This window comes from Puccinia triticina, chromosome 7A (assembly GCF_026914185.1).
Source record: "Puccinia triticina chromosome 7A, complete sequence".
Taxonomy (NCBI): Eukaryota; Fungi; Basidiomycota; class Pucciniomycetes; order Pucciniales; family Pucciniaceae; genus Puccinia; species Puccinia triticina.
Window position 1 is genome coordinate 1799978 of NC_070564.1, and position 22330 is coordinate 1822307.

General features: G+C 46.8%; 6 protein-coding genes across 6 annotated transcripts; 4 read left to right on the top strand and 2 right to left on the bottom strand.

Moving 5' to 3' along the window:
- Positions 1-3946: 3946 nt before the first annotated feature.
- On the top strand, positions 3947-5530 carry PtA15_7A217 (uncharacterized protein; the record flags this gene model as incomplete). Its single annotated transcript, XM_053170801.1, has 9 exons — positions 3947-3949; positions 4021-4063; positions 4139-4190; positions 4276-4447; positions 4504-4656; positions 4724-4833; positions 4892-5049; positions 5112-5250; positions 5344-5530. The coding sequence occupies 9 exons, from the start codon at positions 3947-3949 to the stop codon at positions 5528-5530; spliced, it is 1017 nt and encodes a 338-aa protein (XP_053022046.1).
- Positions 5531-6872: 1342 nt separating this feature from the next.
- PtA15_7A218 (uncharacterized protein) lies at positions 6873-7295 on the top strand (the record flags this gene model as incomplete). Its single annotated transcript, XM_053170802.1, has 2 exons — positions 6873-7155; positions 7225-7295. 2 exons carry the CDS (start codon positions 6873-6875, stop codon positions 7293-7295), a joined length of 354 nt encoding a protein of 117 aa, XP_053022047.1.
- A 1022-nt stretch (positions 7296-8317) lies between these two features.
- PtA15_7A219 (uncharacterized protein) lies at positions 8318-8882 on the top strand (the record flags this gene model as incomplete). The annotated part of the gene is made up of 4 exons (XM_053170803.1): positions 8318-8511; positions 8583-8595; positions 8660-8760; positions 8861-8882. The coding sequence occupies 4 exons, from the start codon at positions 8318-8320 to the stop codon at positions 8880-8882; spliced, it is 330 nt and encodes a 109-aa protein (XP_053022048.1).
- A 196-nt stretch (positions 8883-9078) lies between these two features.
- Positions 9079-11257, top strand: PtA15_7A220 (uncharacterized protein; the record flags this gene model as incomplete). The annotated part of the gene is made up of 7 exons (XM_053170805.1): positions 9079-9099; positions 9167-9452; positions 9566-9688; positions 9775-10240; positions 10320-10694; positions 10816-11123; positions 11208-11257. The coding sequence occupies 7 exons, from the start codon at positions 9079-9081 to the stop codon at positions 11255-11257; spliced, it is 1629 nt and encodes a 542-aa protein (XP_053022049.1).
- A 1285-nt stretch (positions 11258-12542) lies between these two features.
- On the bottom strand, positions 12543-14286 carry PtA15_7A221 (uncharacterized protein; the record flags this gene model as incomplete). The annotated part of the gene is made up of 3 exons (XM_053170806.1): positions 12543-13965; positions 14051-14084; positions 14181-14286. 3 exons carry the CDS (start codon positions 14284-14286, stop codon positions 12543-12545), a joined length of 1563 nt encoding a protein of 520 aa, XP_053022050.1.
- A 4025-nt stretch (positions 14287-18311) lies between these two features.
- PtA15_7A222 (uncharacterized protein) lies at positions 18312-19504 on the bottom strand (the record flags this gene model as incomplete). Its single annotated transcript, XM_053170807.1, has 4 exons — positions 18312-18590; positions 18662-18768; positions 18837-19008; positions 19070-19504. 4 exons carry the CDS (start codon positions 19502-19504, stop codon positions 18312-18314), a joined length of 993 nt encoding a protein of 330 aa, XP_053022051.1.
- Positions 19505-22330: the final 2826 nt, after the last annotated feature.

Below are 22330 nucleotides of genomic sequence, written 5' to 3' on the forward strand. Positions count from 1 at the left end.
GCACAGTTGCTTACTGAAGGATGCTACCGGCCAAGCCATTTGGTAGCAAAAAAAATGTTGGTCGCTGGGGGGACCGGCACCACAACACGCAGGTGTGTTTATCTGAATGGGAGTCCGTGGTGAAAATTGGTCAAGGATTCTGATTCTGGAATCAAAATTAGGGAAAACCAGCCAGAAGTCTCTGATTGAGCTTGCCTGCTTGTGATATTATTATGGGCATCCTGCATATATCAACATGTCCAACATTGTCACTTTATTGCATACAAGGTTGGAAAATCCCATAGGAATTTCCGGTGGAAATTCCTTCCAAAGCATTCAAGCTTTTTTGGTATGGCTGTAATAAAGAAACAGTTGGCTCCATGTCCTGCATGAATCAGGGGACTCCCAAGTGAGGCACACATTTTCAGACCTCATCTCAATTCAAAAGGACCCTGATAGACCTCCAAAATTAAAAAAACACAAGTCATCAAAACAGAAAAAACAACTGTTTACTGGGGAATACAATGCTACCATTCAACTGCACTGGTGGGAGTTTTAGCTGGCCAAGATCAGCAAGACAATCCTGAAAAACATATTACCCAACTGACTTTGCCACTGAAAAAAGTTGTATGTATTGCAAAAACAGATATGTTGTGAGAGATCCTAAGGAAAACAGGGCTCCTGTTAGCGCTGCTACTCTAATGCTAAGTGGCCCAGCGTTGTTGTTATCTGAGTAATTCTGACCTGGTGCGGACATCTAGTGGTAAATACATGATCTTTTGCAATATGATTTGGCACCTTGAGTTGAGTTGCGCGGCCCTCCCCAAATAAACCAGACTTGAAAAGAACCAGCAAATCCGACCGCTTTTGAACTCACCACCCTTAATTCACTTTAGAACCCAGCCTATCTGCCAATCCCAGGACCGCTTTAACCACTAGGCCTTCACTGGTGTATCCATCCAATACCAACACCATACAGAAACCATTATACTGCTCAATAACTAAAAACTTTGAATTTGAAATTAAAAAATACTCGGTTGTATTAATATCAACAATCCCAGGGGCATCTAAATATGAATTCTCAAGCTCAAGTGCTCTAGGCTCCGCGCTGGGTCTCCCTGCAAAATTTAGGGCTGCAAAGTGCGCGCCACCCCCCTTTTTTGGGAAAAAGGGCGCGCCCGGGTGCAAGGGTGCGCGGGCGGCGTACTTTGGTGTGCACCTACCCCTGGCGCCGACAACCATAGTTACCGGTTCCGCTCTTCTCTTCACCAAGTTGGACCAATACCAAAGGGACCTGAGCTAATCAGTGACATGGATCTTTTTGTCAAACCACATTGCCTCCCAAACTTAGCCAAGTCCCTCTCTTGCTGGAGGGACTGATGACTTTTCAGGAATCTTTGCATGGGAGAAATTTGGGTTTTGGTGTTGTTTTTCTTTGAACGACCAGAACTCAACTTGTTTCTGGTGGATGGTACCCCTACATCTTCCCTTCCATCAGATATAACTTTAGACCCCCTTTCCTCCATCTTCCTTCCTCTATTATTTTTTTAAAAGTCTCATTTTTGAAGGAATGTACCAGATAACACAAAATTTTTCCAAGCACTGTGATGCTAAAACTGGGTTGGGGACCCAAATTGTCCGCACGGGTTTGCGGAGGTTGCGGGCTGCGGATTCCGCAAAGCTGGTGCAGAGCGACACAGTGCAGAATATGTCCACAAGGCGGAGCGCGGGGCTATGTACACGGCGCGGCGGCGGAGCTGGAAACGACTTACACATGCCTGCGCGGACTGGCTAGTATAGGCTGTGACCGGGGGAAGCCTTGACAGCCAAAGCGGGCTATGTCAGCGGGTGTAGCTGGGGCGGAGGCGGCGTGTGGGATCCCAGCATTGAAGGCTAGAAAGGCGAGGAAGCTAAGGAGAGAGAGTCCGACGGTGGGCAATGACGTGCGGCGATGTGGACAGAAGATCCGAGTGAGAGCCGAATGGGCGGATGACGTGTGTGGTTGTGGGAGTGTGGCTTGGCGAATGGCATGCGGAGGAGGATGGTTTTCTTTCTCACAATGTTTTTCCTTTTTGTACGGAGGGGGGGGGGGGGGGGATTTTTCCCCCATCATCTCATCATTGTTTTTCTTTACGGATTTTACTTCATTCTTGTTACTCTGGTACGGATTCCTTACGGCGGAGATGTTACTACTTGCGGCGGAGTTGTTTTGACTTGCGGAGTTGTCTATAGTGTACTTGACGGAGGATTTCACGGTGTTTACTGCGGCTTTTCTACGTGTTTTGTGGTTATTTATACATTACTTTTACTTGCTCTTTGATTATTATACCCCTATACTTACTTGCGGAGCGGAGTGGAGTTTCTCCAGATCCCCCAACATTACCCGTGAATTATCTTGGAGCAGCGGAGGTCCTGAAATTTCTATGCAGTGACCTCCTTTGTTCACCACAGCGTGCTCAGTCAATAGAGAATCTGAAAAATGTGTATAATATGAGAAAAATCATGTGATGTATGAAAAGTTGGTCTTGTGAATGGTGGTTGAGAATTACTTGCAATACAGCAGAAGTAAAAAAATGAGGACTGGGTTCTCTCACACAAGAATTTCTGACAAGTTGTAAGTCCCTCTGGCAAAGCCTCAGGCAAAAGAGGGACTTAGTTAAGCTCAATTGCCTCCAAGCTCTGCAAGCCCCAAAGCAATGAATTTGTGTGAGTTTTTTTTTTTTTGTTGCAGTGCAGTTTGATTTAACATTGTCAACTATTTATAACTACCAGGAACAATGCTAGCTCATAGCTAATAAAAAAAGATGCCTTCATGGCTACCAGTGAGTTGGACTTTGGGATTTACAATGAGAAGATAGAGGAAAAGGAGAAGTAGGAAAAAAAAGAAAAGAAACAGAAAAAAGGAAAAATAACAAAGAGGAGTGGTTGTAATAATAATCTCCTAGATGGACTCTCCCGGGAAGCCGGGTAAGCACAATCTCGTGTCAGGAAAGTGTCCCGTGTATAGTAGAAATGGAGCCACTTGTTCAACACCTACTGAGTTGTGAGAGATAATGAGCGCAGTTTGTGTGCTTTCAATTTGTTGTGTAGATGATTCCGGCGGATGGAAATTTTTTTGCAGTAGACAATATAGTGCCCAACTGTTTCCTGGACATTGTAGCTATCACATACTGGGTAGGCCATTTGCTTGCTGCGGAAGAGGAAGTTGTTCCAAAGGGAGTTTCCCGAGCGCAACTGGTGTAATAGTTTAGATAGAGGGAATTCCAATGGTTTGTGGTTTGGGTGTCCCAGTGATTTGTTGAGAATTGAGGTAAACATTTTCTGTATGCTGTAGTCAATTGGTAGGGTTGGGGACCAATCCTCATATGCCTTGCCTGCCAGTCTGTCTGCTTTCTTGTTGTCCTGAATTCCCCAGTGGCCTGGGCACCACCAAACACAAATTGGAATGTCAGCACAAATGGTCAAGAGTAGTTGCAGGAGTTATATGAATAAGTACTTCCTGGATTTGGGAGCAGTGGGTTTGTTCAGTCTGTTGATCACTGCCTGACTGTCCAATAGGATAGTGATCCCCTGTGTCCTCTCCTGTTTCACCAGTTCCAGCCCCAGCTCAATTCCTAGCAGTAGTCCTACGTGTTGAGATAGTGTATTAGCATTTCTCTATGTAGTATGCTTCTAACCTATACACCCACAACTCCTATAGTATACAGTCTAGTTGTTCACTTTACTGTTATCCTTTCTCACTGAATGATTATTACAAGTTGATTCACTGGCCTTGGACCATGTCCTCGACACCTCGTCAATCTCTCAGGTTTGGTCTATCCTGGCGCGCCCCGGCTGCGCGCTGCGGATGCCCCTGCGCATGCGCCTCGCAGTTGCTCCACTGCCGCCATACCTTGGACTCTGCCCACCTCTCGCCGCGCTCCCGGTAAACGCACATAAATAATTTAATTGGTACAGCACTGGAAGTATGGTGAGTCAAGTCGTCCACCCTCCAATGGAGTAAACAGCTTGCCGAAGTGTGAACGTGTACCCGACATATAGGCGCCCGGATTGTGCGAAAAGACTGGCATTGATGAAGAAGAAGGTATGACCTGCTGAGTTGAACTCGATCTGATGCAGCCGTACTGATAAATGCCTCTTGCCTGTTGTTTGACTACAGCTGCTCTCTATGATCGACAGATAAGGCTTTGGGGTGTCGAGGCTCAAAATCGGTAATTAAACATTTCTAGAATAAACTCATATCTTTCCTAATGTCATAGCAGAAACTGAATCTCCGACATTTGCACTTGTTCGAAGGATGAGAAGAAGCTCAGTTCTAATGATCAATCTCAGGGGTATTTCCACCGAAGCCTGTAAGAACATCGTCCTAGCCGGAGTAGGCTCGATTACTATTTTAGACCAAAATGATGTATCACCAGAAGATTTGGGCGCTGGGTTTTTCTTTCGCGAGGAAGATGTCGGCCAAAAAGTAAGCACCATTCAACTCTCCAAGTCCTTTACCCTTGACTAATCATTTGTCTACAGCGTGTGGTTGTTGCCAAAAAGAGAGTTAATAGTTTGAACCCCCGAGTCAATGTCATTGGACTCACGGATGATCTTGAATCCAAGATCGACGAAGACGGCTTTTTGGCCAGCTTTGACATTATCTGTCTGAACGATTCCAGGTCATCGGTGATTGTCAGTAAGCCTTTCCCCTATCCCATCTGCTCCGGAGTATCAACAATTTATCATATTCGTTTTTTAGGAAAGAGTCAACTCCCTTTGTAGACGCGTTCAAAAGCCATTTTTCGCAGCAGCCAGTCTAGGCGTCCATGGCTATATTTTTGCCGATTTACTCGATCACATGTATCTAAGGTTTGGCTTCCCCTCCCTCGTTGTGCTGGACATATTCTGAACATTTCTTTGAGAACAGTGAAAAGGAAAAAACGCTGGACAACGGTGAAATCAGAAAAACTTCAGAAAAAAGAAACCAACAGTTTTTACCATTCGATACTGTCCAGAAATCCCAGCTCAACCATGTCACACCAAAGCGAATCAAGAAGGTATCCCCATTACTATGGGCTTCTCTTGGTATGTCATCCGCGATTCTCCCGCCCCATAATTTTCTGATTGCTTATATTCACTCTCTCCAGTCTTATTCGAATTTCAATCAAAACACAACGTTGACTATCCCGAAGGTGATGAGCATGCTTCCGACTTGGTCAAAATCTCGGACGAACTCCTGGAGACCCGTGGAGTTGACAAATCACTTGTCCCGCATGACCTGTTGAGGTAAAAACTTCTTTCTAGCGCAGTGACTCAACCCCGCGTTTGATATACTGATCTTCTCTTACTCTCAAATATTTCCCGAAATTGACATCTTAGGCAGCTGGCAATAACATCTCGGGCCGAGTTCATCCCCTCTTGTGCAGTAATTGGCTCGATTTTGTCGCAGGAAGTTTTGAACGCGTTGGGTGGAAAACAAGCCCCACTGGCGAATTTCCTTGTCTTTGATGGTGAAAAATGTTCAAGCGATATCTACGCTCTTGGGGTTCAGAGGACTCAACCGTGAAGAAAGTGTACTTTGTCAAACACTCGGATTGTTTCCAAATCTATTGTCACTTAACTTAGGCTGTTAAATTCTTATTCCGGTATTATCTTTTACCAGTCTTTTTTTCGTTCTCTGTCTCCGTCTCCTTTTTCTTTTATTTGTCAGTCAAAGTAAAAGGAACGAGCGTTGAGGGGGGCTGGACGTATTTGATCTTGCTATTGGGTTAACAGTGTGGGCCCACTATAAGTGACCCGTATTTGCTTTGTAATTAAAACATGAAGAATTTACTCAGAGCGGCCTGCTAGTCTACAAGAAAGACTGCATTGCCACTTGTTTCCGGAACGAATCCAAGCATCTACTTAGCATCGTTTCCCGCAGCCATCCGTACATCTGGACAACTCGTCTCCAGCCATCATGCTTGTTTAGAGGGTCTATTGGCCTCCGACTCCATAACCTCATCAAACCAGCTGGTGAACTCGTTATGCATGTGTAACAATTGTTGGGAAAAGCACTTCTGGATGTAGCGGCGACCCCATCCCTTCCTGCCTTGAAAAGTATTTAAATATTTATTTATGTATGTCCCAAACATGTCTCCCATAGCCTGACTGAGATGTGGTCATTGATATAGTGATCTTTTGAGAAACATGCCATTTATAAATGACTGCATGTCAGACTTCCTTCGCGTTCACCGCTCGAACAAGTGGATGAGGATGCCAACGAGCTTCAACGCTTTCCAAAACACAAAACACCCTGCCCTACAGCCCCCCACAGCTGATATATTTATGCTAAGTCACAGGTTTATGGAACATTTGGATCTAGCAGCCGAGCGCTCATGGAAGATACAACATCCTTGTGAGTGGCGTCTTGACGGGATCCATATGTAAAGATCCATAACCCTGGACATAGGCATTCGGAGGTCAAATGTACCCAGTCGTGTGCGCTCATTTTTACAAAGGGAAGTGCTAACTCCCTGATCCTTTCGTGCTCTGAACAAAAGTGCGGCGGAGAGGGTTGACCTGATGTTCGTGAATGGCGTTGGGTGAAATAAGTCATTTACTCCCATCCCTTCAGCTCTTGACCAGCTCGCCATCTAGTGTTGTTCTGACCCGAATTCAACAAGGATTGTTACCAGTAAATAGCCGCCTTAGACTTCAGCCATCTTTTCTTCAGCATAGACGGCTGGTAATTCTGAATCAAACCAGACAAGCTGAGGAGGTGCTTCCGTTTTACTATAGATAGATAAGGCAGTTTCCTATCCAGCTCTGCTCCATTGCCCATCATCCTTCTCCCACACTTCAGTGTTTAATCAGCTGCCCAATAATTTCTTCGCCATACGGAGAGCTTCCCCTCTACATTACTAATCATGTCACCCATAATTATCGACCGATTAGTAAATCTAGAGAACTTGAACTTAAACTTTGCAAGACCCCAAGCCCTGTACGAAACCTCACCCGCCAACTCATCGACTCCTCTCATAACAGCAAGGACCGTAGTGATTTTAATAGATCTGATAATCGTCGTATTCATCTCTCTTTTACTGCTATTGGGCTACTTTCTCTATCGTCGTCAACTCAAAAGGAAACAGAAATTCACCAAATCCATCGAAACTTCCGAGGCAGAAATGGCCTCAGAATCGAAGGGAGCAGGTTTGTACTCTACTTCTTTGTACTCACAACACCTGTGTACTCATGTTGCCTGTGCCTTTCCCTCACCAGTAATTATGGACAACCATTGCACATCTGCAACGACCGTCGTAGAAAAGGAAGAACCGACATCAAAAATCTAAAAAGGTCCAACCTAAGTTTTCAAACCAGGTTCCTGATTGGCCAATGCCGGACACCTCGACTGTTTTACCTCGTTCTTCGTGACCTACTCTTATCACTCTTACCATGTATTGAGAATAAAAGGCTTCATTCTAATTTAATTCATTTCTGGATAGAACCTCCGTCACCTTAATTCTTTATTGCCCCAAAATCCCGATTCTCATGGCCAGTAATGTCAAGGTGTTTGTCGTATTCGTTTTTTTTTTTTTTTTTTGCTCTCAATCTGCTCCCCAGGGGATGACCAATATAGTATTATGTGCAATGAGGTGCATGTCAAGAAGGCTCCATCGTGCTCCATCATGTCAAGTTCAAGACAAGGCTTTGGATTACCTGCCGTGTTTACCAACTAAGAGACAGTGGAGGGGTATTTGGTATCCTTGCATAATCAAAGAGCTATGAGATTCTCCTCCTGTACCGCATCCGCTGGAGACTGCACTGTTGAAACATTGGTCAAGTCCGCAGGGAGTACTAATTCTATGGAAATAGGACGAAAAATCAAAGATATGAACCATTTAAGGGACCCTAGTTCCAGCTTCCTGCCGTAACCTGCTGGGATGGGAATTACGTTAAGTTTGATTCCCGGGGCATGGGTCCGGGAGCTTGAACAAATGAAACAACAACAAAAATGAAAGTAGACTGTTCTTTCCCAATGCGCCTGGAGTGGACAGGAATGGTTCATGGCAAGAAAATAGTCGGCATATTGGGGCCACAATGATAGAGTGATCTGGTGCTCCATCCTGCGGGCTGGGAAGACGATCAAAGGGTGCATGGGTGTCCGGCCGGCTTGAGTCACACCGCCTGAATCTTCCGTGAGTAGGTAGTGTCGGCATAGAGTCTGGACAGGTTCTGTCGTCCGGCGCTGCAGTATGCAGAGCCGGGTAGGGGTGGGCTGAGGGATGTCCGGGGAAGATCGGGATGTTAGCTTGCCCTCTTCTGATGGTCAAGCTTTGGGAGAGTCCTCAGTCAGTCGACTGTTGCTTCTCAGATGCGGTCAACAAGCGTTTCGCTGTACTTTCCTAGGTCGTCTGAGACACTGGCTTGCCAATCGCCATCGCTCTCGCAGAGCCACCTCGATCGGGTCGATTATCTGTCGAGTGTCGACAGACGAAAAAGGATGGGCTTGAGTTTGACCTCGATGGAATCGATCGTCGATGAAGAAGAGGATGTGAAAGATGTTATGTAAATAAGTGTATTCACATAGAAATCTGTTGGTTCTCAATACAGCATCTGTGAACGTCTCGTCTCCAAAGATTTATTAACCTTGTTGGTTCTGCCTCGAGTATGCTCGTTACCATCCCATTTCTTTCCGGTTTACTTCCACCTATAGCCTCAAGCCGAGTTCAAAGGTTCAACTTGCATTCAAGATCTGACTTATATACATCTCGCTCAGCTTAGGACGATCGCTGAACCGCAGGAGAAAGTGTGCATGTATGTATGATAAGGCTTGCTTGCGTCCCCCTTGACCTCCAATACATGCTTGGGAAGAGTCCTGACCGATTTCCGTTTTGATTGACAACTTTTAAAACAGAAGCAGAGCCGCATTCACTTGATACTCGTCGTCTCGTCTTGCCGGAACGGACCCTCGCGTTCTGATCTCTTTATCACGCCAGCAAAGACCGCTCAAGGTTCATCTTCTTGACCCGATTCAGCTTCAACGTGAGCTTCATACTCTATTACCACACTCTCACCAACCCTTTTCATGGCTCTTACTATCTTGGAATCTTGTTCGTCCCAGTACAAACCAAGATGTCTCCGTCGACTATTCCAGTTCGTATGTTTCTAGGTACACGTTTGAGCCGACCGCTGGCTGACTATTTGCATGCCCATTTATCAGCCACTCCGTGCCGCTCTGAATCGATACCAATTTGAGCCAAGTTTAGAGGACGTCCAAGATCTTATTCTTAACCAACAAAAGGGGAACTGCCTGCCGGTTTTCGTCTCCCTACCAGCAGATCTGCTCACACCGGTCGCGGCTTATCTGAAACTCACCAATGGGGCACAGTGTCAATCAAAAACCTCATCCTTAACGAGCGATCAGGGCGTCGAAGGCGTCGAGAGTTTCTTACTAGAAAGCGTCGTAGCCGGGAGTCACCAAGCTCGTTACAGCTTTGTTGGTAGCAGTCAGTCCTCTATTCTCCCCCCAAGAAAACCCTTGGGTTTTGATCTGCTTTCTGGGCCTAGGTAGCATCGAATCTGTCATACACATGGACTGATAAAGAAACTGTTACTATAGATCCTTCGAAAGTCATCAGGACGGGTGAAAACTACGCGTTCAAGGGTGACCCTTTAATTCCGCTGGAAGAAGAACTCAATAAATACAAATATGTACCCGTGCCCGGAATCCCCCCATTCACTGGTATTTCGTTTCTAAATTTGAGTCTAAGACTTGGCAATTCCTTCACTGAAGCGTTTCTCGTTCATGCCGGCCTTGCCCTGATTTAGGCGGTGCGATCGGATATGTTTCTTACGATTGTGTGTTTCACTTCGAACCTACCACTCGGCGCCCCTTGTCGGACCCGATCGGTATGGCGGAGTCGGCGTTCATGATTTGCGATACGATTGTGGTATTTGACCATACCTTTCAAACTGTCAAGGTTGTCTCCAACATCATCATCCCATCTGCCTCGTCTGCGACGGCGGAGCAGGTCAGCGCAGCCTACGAACGCGCAAAGGGGAAGATCGTCGATGTGTGCGATCGTCTAGAATCTAACCATGTTCCCCTGCCAGTACAAGAGCCGATTCCATCCAAAGATGAACGTCAACCAGCGGTCAGTAATGTCGGTAAGCAGGGCTACGAGGGCTTTGTTAGCAGCCTAAAGAAAAATATTTCCCAAGGTGACATCATCCAAGCCGTTCCCAGCCAACGGCTGAAAAAAGAAACCCGACTGCATCCGTTCAATGTTTATCGGTGAGTTCCCTAAACTCAAGGTGTTTCCAGACGCCAGAGAAGAAGATTTTAGGATCGCTTAACATTTTGACCAAGGCAGGCATTTGCGTCGACTCAACCCTTCCCCATACATGTTTTATATCAACTGCGGGCAAGCGGTCCAATTAATTGGGGCGTCGCCGGAATGCCTGTGTAAAGTCAGTCCTGGTGGAGTGGTTGAGAACCATGCGATCGCGGGGACTATCCGGAGGGGAAAGAACCTGGCCGAGGACGAAGTTTTAGCTCAGGAATTACTTGGATCGATCAAGGATCGTGCCGAACATGTCATGTTGGTCGATCTGGCTAGGAACGACGTCAATCGGGTCTGTCGCCCAGAGACTGTCAACGTCGACAGCTTAATGGCTGTTGAAAAATTCAGCCATGTCATGCATCTCACAAGTCAAGTCAGCGGCGTCTTGAGAGAAGGGCTCACGAGGTAGGTCACTACCACACTTCATCCTTTCTGTATACATTGATGTTCACAAGGGCAGGAACTGATAAATTTAAGTCGGCCACACAACACAATCCTCCTCGCACATACATGCTCAAAATAACAGGTTTGATGCGTTTAGATCCATCTTCCCCGCTGGGACGGTGTCAGGAGCGCCGAAACTGAAAGCGATCACCCTGGTCGCCGAGCTGGAGAAGGAGCGGCGAGGCTCCTATGCGGGATCGGTGGGCCGTTTCAACTTTGAGGAGTCCGCGATGGACACGTGCATTGCGATCCGGACGATGGTGGCAAAGGATGGGGTAATCTATCTCCAGGCCGGCGGCGGTATCGTGCACGACAGCGTTGAGGAGGACGAGTACATCGAGACTATCAATAAGCTGAAAGCTAACGTCACTTGCATCGAATCCGCTGAGGGTTCGTGGTTTACTTGTCGGAGTTATCTGCACCCACACTGATCAGCTCACGATTGATCAATTTGCTTTTACTCCGCTTTGACAGATTATCATTACAACTTACAGCAATTATCAACCACCAGCAAACAGGCATGATAGCCCCAGACTTTTGAATTCAGGTGTATCTACTTTTGTTTTTACTTCTTATCATTTTCGAGGATTGTGTGGACGTATTCACCAGCATCATGCATATCTATACCGTAAAATCATATCCCTAATCTTTTGTCTATGAAGTTCCAGATCGCCTAGCCATTGCGGATTTAGGGAGACCCACTCACTGCCTGAGCTGATTGACCGGACAGACAAGTCTGATGACAGTCCAGGCTTGCCTGTCCGATCTATTTTCGGACATGGCTGTCCGATAAGAAGCTGGATAGGCCGGTTCAACGAGTCCACAGTCAGGTCCCGCCCCTCGGGCAGCCTAGTTTTATCTCTCGTCAGCCTACAATGCCTGTGGTCTGACAGATATCCATGCCATTGATTGACCAGGAAAAAAAGAACATCACTTACGTTTTCTTGCCTTCGCTTTGTTTTCTGTCTTGCTCATATTGGCATATATCACTTCAGGACAAAATGAAAGCTGTCATACCTTATGGATAACACACATCCACATATTCTCTTCACTTGACCGGTTTCGGGCAATAACCTCAATCAATAAGATGATGAATTTTGTCCGCGTGGAATCCCACCATCATTCAGTTGTCCATGTTCTCCAAATTATTGCTTATCAACACAATGAATGGCTCATGAGGCCTCTAGGCTTTGGGCTGACCGCCATACCTCATACACACCAAACCCTTTCACAAAATAAGGAAAGGTGAATGGATGACATAAATATGTGTGACAGTGGAGGTTCTTACATGAACAAGAAGGCCCAATCATCACTCCTCCATCACATACTCATCTGGCTGGGCCTCTGACTCGGACGAAAGTATTTGAAGAGCTTTTGGGCATATTTCAATGCTTTAATGTGAATTCACAGTCTCTTCCGGTTGGTATTGACGTTCGAAACAATCAGTTTGAGAATTGATCTGAAACTCTGAAAGCTTGCAAATATAAACAAATAAATGGACTATTCACAGTTGAAAGAAAGCAAGAGATGAAACAGATGAAACGTATAACTGACGAAAGAAATGAAATGAGAACCAAGAATGAAGAATGAAGAAGCAAGAAGGAGACCCGGGGTATGATGTCTGATCAGGATCGGTGGCTGATAGGTCTTTCAAATTCTACCCGATCTTGAATTCTTGACAAACAACAAGAAGCAGCTTAAAATAAGAGGGGATCGTGGGTTTGATTGAGCAGGTTCAAATGGGGATGGCGGCAGTGTGATCTGCTTGGGGGCCCAGTTGAAATTCGACCACGTCATGGCGTCGCGAGTCTACTTGGCCGAGCTTGGATAGCCCCATTTTTGTCGAAGTTCGAAAAGAGTCGACAGTTCAAGAGGAGTTTGCAGGTCTATTTTCTCTTCCTTCCCCTTATCCATCCAGTCAATTACAAATTGAATTTGTCGCTCCAGTTCATGGGTAAACATTTGGCTGATGATGAAAATACCCGTACCCGACTCCGGCCAGACGTGGATTTTCTTTTCTTTTGGATCTCTATTGGGCCGCTTCATTCCAACTTCCACCACTTCTCGCACACTGTCCTTCAAATGCGGGTCGCTCACCACTTGAATAGCCTGGTCGACTGGACAAAATTCCCGGAAAATCTTATATATTGTGTTCCCCTTTTTGAGTTCTTTCCAACGTCTTGGCAGGCGCGTTGCATAAAGATAATTACTTTCTGCCGCTTCTATCTCTTTTTTCCGATCGGCTTTGTTCAGGTACAGATTATTACTAATCTCTACCAGCTTATCGTCTTTTGCTTTTTCTGCGTTCTTATCCATTTGTTCCATTTTGTCTTGAAGAGCGTCGGCCAGGGCGAAGATGTAGTTTGAAAAGATGCGGTTCTCGTGCAATTGAATAGTTTCAAGATTATCAAAACCGTGAAAAGTGGTGTCAGTGGGCACAAACATTGATCCCTGGGGAAGAAGGTTCCTGTATTTTTTCATGGATTGTTTGTCTACAATTGCGTTCATTCTGGCGTTTGCTATCCACGGACTAGTTATGATAATTGGGACTCCCATCGCTAGTAACCTGTCTCCTTCTTCTGGGGCTTGAAGATAGTTGTATTTTATGAGCCAGCTCGACGGGTCAGGTATTCTTTCAACCGGTCCGGTCCAGATTATTGCAACTTTTTTTTCGAATTTCTTGAGGATGTCGACCAATCCAGCAGGAGCTGTTTTCAAGAAGATGGTAGTGAATTTGTTTTCTTTCAGGGTTTTACGCAAGCTTTCCTCAGCTTTCTTTAATTCATCTCGGTATTCTTTTGTGTTAAGGTCTAGACTAGCAGCTCTTAAATTTTCAATTTGATCTTTGACAAGCATGGGGCCTTCAGCACGATCAAAATCTGTGAAGCTTCCTATCGTGTTTGCATGAAGTGTCATGATTTCTGGCATTTTTATGTTAAACCTATCTTGGAAATATTTCCACATAATACGGGCGCATTCCTTACGAAGTTTCCAATAACCGCCGTGTAAGAAGACTTTTTTGGGTACCACCCCCCTCAGTATTCCAAGAATATTTTGCCAGAGATCGTCACTCTCGCCATCCTCTACATGAATAACATTGCCCTCTTTAATTGATTCCTGTATTTTCGCGTACAACTTGTCGTAGCCACTCTTCGAGTCCTTCAAGTGAGTTCTTGGCGTAATCTCCGGCTTCGATTTGAAAATCTGTTGAGCACAGGGAGATAAGGCCGACCTGAATGTGAAAATTTTCGAATAAGCACCCTAGCACTCTTCATTCAATCTCAACCAATTGTCAGGAATAAGAGATTGAAGCTCACCCATCGGTCACGGTGGACTTGGCCATGTCACTCGCTGTTCAAGTAGAAAAGATAAGTTAGTCTCTAGGCTCGGCTTATCCACTTGTTTTACTCTTGCAAAAATCGTGACAATTGCAAAATGTATCCTTACCTTTCGGAAACATTGCACCTTTCGTGGCATTGATAAAAAATCCAAGGGAGATAGTTATCAAAACGGCCAAGGTTGTGAACCGTTTCAGTGATTGGCATTTCTGCATTGTAGTTCGGAGAGCCGGATAGCACCCGCAAGTTAATCTGATAATGTTATTTATTTTATTTCTGTACTTTGTCGATTGAAGGAGTGTTATAAAAGAGAGACTCGAGGTAAGTGGAGGGAGGGTACCTCGGTGCTGTTAACAGCTGAGCAGACTGAGACCCAATGAAGCGACAGGAGATGGGCTTATTTAAAGCTTTTCGGTCAACTTGCAGTCTAGTTCCACCCGATGATACGGCATTGGTTGTGACACGTATCTCTTTGAGTACATCAGTACAATGTCCGGTTCATCATTGCTCCCGAGAAGCTAGGTGAACTGTTTCGGTTTCAGGGGGCCCCTGCTTCACGGGTCGGAATTGGGCCACCATTCTTCCGGATAAACTTCAAGGCTCCGTGCTCTGGCCGGGGATATGTAGCCTTCCCAGCAGGCTGCCATGCCGAGCTCACCCGCAGCCTTGTTTCCTAACCTTCACCCCTTCAGACACTTTGTATCCCAAAACATGTATTTCACCAGGCGGTTTGACAATCAACTTCGGTTCCTCCATGCGCGAGGACCTGCTTCATCTAGCTGGCTGATGTCAAACTTCACACCATGAATTTTGTGTGTACGTACTACCACCCTGTGGGTCAAATGGGCTTATCAAAGTCCTTCAAAGTCCCTCGCTTTGGAGGGCCCTTGTACAGCCTGCGCTGGCACGAAGCACGATTTCCAAAGGAATGGACTTTCCAAACTTATCATAAGTCCCCATTCTCTACGGGGGCGCATAGCTTGGGTGGAAATTGGCTGGTTGGGAGTCCCTGCGATCCCCGGGTGGATCTGCAGCAACCCGTCAATTGTGGTGGTAAAAATCATTGCACCTGTGTCATCTCAGCCCTGTCACCAAAATCATCTGCCCTTGAGTCATTTCAAAACCCTTCACCTGGCCTCTAAGTTTAATCCTATGTACATAATATTCATTTCATCACCCACCACATCATAGTTGTTACCTACATCAGCAAGGTGCTGTGAGCCCCTGTCAACTTCTTGGATACATAAGGCATGCTTTGCCTGGCTTTTCTCAGATTGTGATGGTTCCATCAGCTTTGGAAGTGGTCAGCTGTCAAAAGTAACCAACAAGATTCAAGCATGAGGCCCTGCAAGTTGTAACCTCAAAGAAGGGCAACCTGTGTATGGTTTTTGATGGGACTGTTGGGACATGTAATGAAACATGCCTTTTTTGCATCAAAATCCTACAGGATCAACACCTGTCCTTGGAATCTATGCGTGCAAGCCTCTCTGTGAGACAGAGTCCCTGTGGGGATGCTCTTTGGTTCTCATTGAGACTTGTGTTAGGTTTGGGAACTTGCAGGCTATTGAGTCCATTTGGTGTGAGGGCTTTCAGCCTTTTGGTGGGAGTTTTTTCCCCTGGTCTATCTGGTGTCCTCCACCAAAGAATATTTACAGGCATAAAATCTTCTCTTTCTTATGCCATATGGTGTCCATAACCTCTTGTTTCTCCCCTTTTCCTGCCCCCCTTTCCTCTTTCAAGGTATATTCTTTGAGTTGTGAATTCTGCACAGTGCAGATGGAAGTGAAATGCCAAATTCTATCCTCCATCCATCTCAACTGCTGGGTAAGAACAGCACTCTCCCCTGATAGCAAATCTAGCCTAAGATGCTCAGATATCCAACACTTTCCACCTTGCTATCTTGCAATGAGCTTGCATGTTGTAATCTTGGTGAAACTTGACACCAGCCAAGTTGGTGAAAGCAGTTGTTGGGAGAATCCACACCAAAATTAAATTTTCCACTTACTCCCCAGTCCCTAGACAAGGAGAGATGATACTCTTGATAAGGTCCTGCTTGGCAGTGTTGGCTTATGTCAGTTCACACAATTGAAGCAATAAATATGGCCAAGACAAGTGCTAGGACTAAAACCTCAATTCTTTCTGCAAACATCTTTACATTTACCACTAAATAAAACAGTTGATCAACAGTAATCAACTGTCACTAGTTGACATGCAAGATTGTATAACTGCTGATGTAGCTCTGCCCAGTGTCAGTGTATTAAAGCTGGGTCAAAGAGTAGCACCCAAAAGCTTACATGTTGCTGCTGGATGTTGAGCAACTTTTTCTTGCAGTGTGCATGTCCACAAAAAAATGACACCACAAAGAAGGCAGCAGGGTCCAAAGTTTTTTTCATCATGTGGAGACTTGTAGCAACGGTGGGTTGCTACTTTACTCTACGATAACCGGGGCTGTGGAGTAAAGTAGCCAGCTGCACCTAAAATTTTTACAGTTATTGTTAACGCTAGCGCGCGGATAGCCCCGTCATGGTTATTGTAACTGGCCTTTTTTTGTACAGCCGTTACTAGTAAAGTAACGTGTTATCGAGAAAATCAACATTTTATTAAGCAATTAAGGGTCAAATTGGCCCTTATCAAGCAGAGTAACACTTTATTGAGCAGTGAAAGGCCAAATCAGCCCTGAAACGGCCCTTTCTTGCTCAATATGTTGATAAATACCTGCTGCTCTGCCCATAGATATTGTAGCGGCCTTAAAAAAAAAACACCCGCCCGGTGCGATATCGATATCACACCACATTTCCCCATTGCTACTGGTCCGGTTAGCGTAGAGGGACCAAAAATTGCTACGATAACGTTACGATATCAATAACCGTAAAGTAGCGACCCACCGTTACTTGTAGAGGTAAAATCCAAAAGATTTATTTTTAATGATTGCATATTCTTTTCAATGTGTCTGTACATGGAAGGGGGCAGGAGTTGGGAATGTATAAATCTCCCAAAGCAAACAAACTAAGCAGGAATGATATCCTGCTGACATTTCCCCCTGTACCCCTTCCTCACCAACAGCATGACAGAAAAAGAAAAAACCAAGGGAGAAAAAGAAATGAGCAGGAGTGGATATACATAGAATCATATATAAAGTATTGATATTGTGTGTGTGTGTTGGGAACAGGGGAAAAGAGAAAGGGGTGTGTAGCTAAAAAAGATAACATGGAGAATGAATGAAGGGATCATCAACAACAACAAAATAACAACACAGAAAGGAGAGAGGAAAGAAGGGACGCAGAAGGGGAGAGGGGGGCAGAAGAATGAGGTGACCAAGTATGTATATCCATGCACAATAGAAAGATAGACAGGGAAGTGTAGACAAGATTGTGAAGGAATGCGCAGATAAAGCAGTGTAGATGTGGGGTAGAAGTGGAGGTAGTGGCTAGGAGACCAGTCAGAAAGAAAGTGGTGGCAAGATTACAATTTTTTTCGGTCGTTTTTCTTTTTTTGTGGGACATCTCCGGGCGAAAGGGATATCCCAAGCAGTGTTTTGGGACGGGAAGTGAAGGAACTCGTCCCAGCGACCCAACAAAAAGAGAAGGATCGAAGCGAAGCAGAGGTTTTGGAGTGTTGTGGATCGAGAGAATTGGGAGGAGAGAGGAGTGTTCAAGGGATCCAGTTGCGGAAGAGGGAGAAGGGCAGATGGCCGAAGAGCCGGTTAAGGAAGAGGACGAGTAAGCGACAGGGAGACGACGATGACGATGACGACGACGAAGGACGGGATAGGGTGGGAGCCAGGAGCTGGACGTTGGAGAGGACGAGTTGGTTGTTATGTGGGGAAGCGACCTGGAGCCGGTAGTTATTGATGGCTTTTTGGAGTAGGTCGTGGAGGAGCCTGTCCTCCTGTTCCCGGCTAAGACTCGAAGATCTGCGAACGAGGCTGCGTTTCTTAGCGTCGGAGCCCTGCGGGTCGGCGGCAGCCGCTTTCGGGGCAGCGGCAGCGCCGCCGGCCTTGCCGTCGCCGCCACCACCGCCAGAGCCGGTGAGCAGGTTTGAGAGCGCATCCAGACTCTGCGAGCCTCCCAGGACGGAGTTGAAGTCAGACTGCTTCAACGGACATGAGAATGTGTTCGAGCTGCTGAACGTCGGGCTGATTGTGATGGCTAGCACTTTGAGCTTCAAGGTGATGTCGAACGAGATCTTGATCGGACGTAAGCATCCGCCAAGAAAAACAAATAAGTACCTCCTGTATGGTTTATGAGAGAATGAGAGGGGGGAGAGGAGACTTATTTTTGGCGTTGCCGAGGAAGCCACATCGGCTGGCGATGTCGGCTAAGATGGCCCGATTGGGGTCGAGCGAGGTGGTATAATTGATCTGGAAGGGGAAGTTGATGGTGGTGTTGGAGTGGGGCTTGATGTCCACGTTCTCTAGCTCGCCGCCGCCCAGCGCGGCCGTCTTGTTGAGCGGGTAGTAGGCCTTGGCGGAGATCTTGGAGAATGAGGCGCCAAAGAAATTCGGATTTGTCACGCCGATCTGGGATTCAAAAATTCAATCTTGTTAGAAGATTAGGATGGAGGGAGGGGGAGGTTGATGGTGGGCTTTACGTTGAGATCAAAGTTCAGCAGGAAGCCGTTCGGTTGCAGATCGACTTGGTTGCCAGCCGTCGGCGGAGCGATCCCGTTAAAAGTAGCATTAGGCGGCCTGACCCAGACTAAAAAAGCAAAAAAGAGCCACCGAATTAGATGAGGAATAAGAAGAAGATGGGGAAGCAGGACTGACGGAGAAATCCAGCGACGATGCCGACAATGAGAAGGACAATGACGATGGTTGTGCAGCAGCAGCAGCGCCGACACGACTGCGATTTTCCGCCCCGAGTGAACGCCCCGCTGTGTTCGTCGGATCTCCACATTCTGAGGCCGGCTTTCTCAGGGATCGCGCCCTCGGCAGCCATCTGAAGAGACAGGGAGTCAGAGCTGCTTGGGGGAAGAAAGATGTGGGAGGTGGGTAGGTACCTGTGCGGCGACGCTCCCCCGGGTGGGATTGGCGAAGGTGCTGGTGCTGCTGAACTGGTTCATGGCGGGGGGCTCGCTGGGGTGGTTCATGGCGGGGTGAGGGCTTGAGGGGGCATAGAGCTCGGGCTGGGGATACTTCTCGTCGAGGGCGTAGGCGGGGTCGTAGTCGGGATGGTAGGCTTCGTCAGGATGGTAGTGGTGGTCAGGGGGGTAGGTGGTGGGAGGATGCTGGTGGTCGGGATAGGCGTGGTGATATGAGTCGGGCGGGGGCGGATACTGGTGGTGGAAGTCTTGCGGATGGGGCTGGTATTGGTCGATGAAGTCATCCTGCGGGTAGTATGGCTGCTGCTGCTGCTGCTGCTGGTGGTGGGGGTAGTGTTGCTGGCCGTGGTCGTATTGCTGGTGCTCATCGTTGTGGTAGTATGGGCGAGACATCCTGCTGGTGGAGATGGTCAGGAAGAGCTGGGTGGGGGGTGGGGGGTGGTGGGGGAAGGGGACGGGGAGGCGGCGCAAGGAGACAGGCGAGGGAGTTATAGGGCAGAAACCGGACAAAACCCTTTTCGGCCGAGCCAGCCGCCGCTGATCCAGACCATCGGTCGTGATGAAATTACTCCTGCGATCTGCTGAAACACTGCATCCAGCCCAACAACTTACTAACGGCGATTCTTCTCAGCGTAGCCCAAGACATCCCACACCCACACGGCTTCACCAAAGAAGAATGTTAACATCGGAGAATTCTTCATCCCAGAACTGAAGACAGTACAAAGTGGAGAAGAGAGAAACAAACAGGAGCGGCCCTCAACCCGGCACCACTTGCCAAACAGGAAGATATAATCAGAATAAATTATTGAGAGTACTTTTTTCTGTGGCTAGGTGGTGACTGAAACTGACAGTTGCAAGAAGAGCAACAAAGCTGCCAATCAACACACTGCTCCAATTATGGAAAGCATTGGCACTTGGAGACCTCAGCTCTTCTGACTCAATAAGCAATTTGATAGATCAGTGTCTCACTGACAATGATACTCAGAAGGTAAAATAGCTAGCCTGGATATCCATCCACCTTGTGGTTGTGAGCATGGTGAGAGGTAACATTTGGCAGATGAGATACAAGCCCTGCTGAATTCCATGACAGGATTGGTAGCATTATTAATCTACAGAAAACTGTCCTATTTTATCCTTTCAGGTGTTCATTCTTGACCATTTCTTTTGAATCACTCTCTGGTTTTCACCTGCAGTTCCAAACAGGACAATTTCAAGTAAAAATCCAGACAGTTTTCTGAAGATGCATAGTATCAGTATGTAGGGATGTAGAACTGGTGTTCCAGACAAGGCTGAAACGCTGCGCTGCGCTACAAAAAAGCGGTCTTTTAGCGCAGCGCAGCGGGGGACCGCTGCGCGGTCAGCCCAAAAAGCGGTAGCGCAGCGCCAGTCCCGCTGCGCTACCGCTGAAAGTAGCGGGGACCCGCTTTTTTCCCGACCCAAAAAGCGGTAGCGCAGCGGGCGGGGCCACTCCTTTCAGCGGCGCGCAGCGGCCACCAAAACAGCTGCGCTTTGCGCTGCGCTGCGCTTTTTTGGCTGGCAGCGGGGGAGCGCTACGCGGCCAGCTCAAAAAGCGGTAGCGCAGCGATGGTTCCGCTGCGCTACCGCTGAAAGTAGCGGGTCCCTGCTTCTTGCCAGACCCAAAAAGCGGTAGCGCAGCGGGCGGGGCCGCTACTTTCAGCGCAGCGCAGCGGCCACCAAAACCGCTGCGCTGCGCTTTTTGAAGCGCAGCGCTTTCACCCTTGTTCCAGATGCCAGTCAAAATAGCTCAGAAGCTAACTTCATTGATCTACATGGTTTAGTATGTCCATGTTGCTACACACCAATTTCAAAGCCTCCTCTGAGCAAGAACAAAGCAACAATCAAAGATCCAACTAATCTAAACAAGAGTGCAGCACACAGTTTATTGCATTTACTGCTGACAGTTATTGGGGTAAATTGGGATTTTGGCTACAAATTTGAGCTAATTCAGCCGTAGCTGGCAGCTAATCAGCTATATTTTAGTGGTAGTGTGTTTTAGCAGTGGCCTATTACACTAATGCTAAACAGCCATATTATTAGCAAAGCCCACCACACTGAAATTTTAGTGCCACTAATTACTTTTAGAACAATACATAAATCACTTCTTTCAGCCTGCTAGTATGTAGATACCACAATTTGAATAGTGCAGAAATCTGTTTGTTAAGGGTCAGGTGGGGATTACCATGGCCAAAAGGATAATCCCCATCTTCAGGATTTCAGGACCAATTCCCGGCAAACACAGTAATTAAACTGCTGAGTAAATATGACAGACTGTGGTCAACCATCAGCATTGGCAATCAGGGAAGCTGAAAGCAAGCTGATAACTGGAAATACCCTTTACAGCAATCTACAAAAACAGCAAGCCCAATCATTTCAGCCATGGATGTTGATTGGTTGCCAGAGATTTTTTTTTTTTTTTGAAAAAGCAGACTCACATTTGCAGCCAGGCCCACCAGGGTGACCCTTCTCCTCTTGTCAGACCATCTGGCAAGGCCATGAAACAAGGCCTTCTGTTGGTATTTCTCTGATTATCCTCCCCATTAAATGATTGGTCAAGAAAGGCCATCACTAGATGGACAGGAAATGCCTCAACAGCCAGAAGGGATCTGGGGCTGGCCTTCTGGTGGTAGAGCTAGGCAGGTGTGAATTGAGGCTGGAACCCAAAAAGAACTAACATGGGGGAGCCCCTGGGTGCAGGTGATTGGTGATTGTTGCAGGGCTAGAGTACCCTCCGGAACCCCAGGTGGCTGGTTTGTAAGCAATGCGTGGGCTTGAGAGGTTAATCAGGCTGGTTTGTAAGCAATGAGTGGGCTTGAGAGGTTAATCAGAACTTCTGATCAACCTCTCAAGCCCACTCATTGCTTACAAACCAGCCACCTGGGGTTCCAGTCAAGCCCTTCTGATTCAGAAGGGCTTGAGCCTTGGGGAGGTCAATTGGACTGGCTTTGGAGGTTTCTTAGACAGGCTTGGAATGATGATTTTTTGGGATTTTGTGTCTGATTGGCGGAGAGAAATACAGGTGAATAGGGTTCTGGATCCTAAGTTGCTAGTTTGCAGGATGAGGAAGCTGTCTTGATCTCCAGCCTCTAAAAATATGAGTGTGCAGTCTGTGACATGTATGTATGTGACAAACTAGATACATATCAGAGCCCCCTACTACAGCTGGTAACATGGGACTGGGAGGTTTACTCAGTTTTTTTG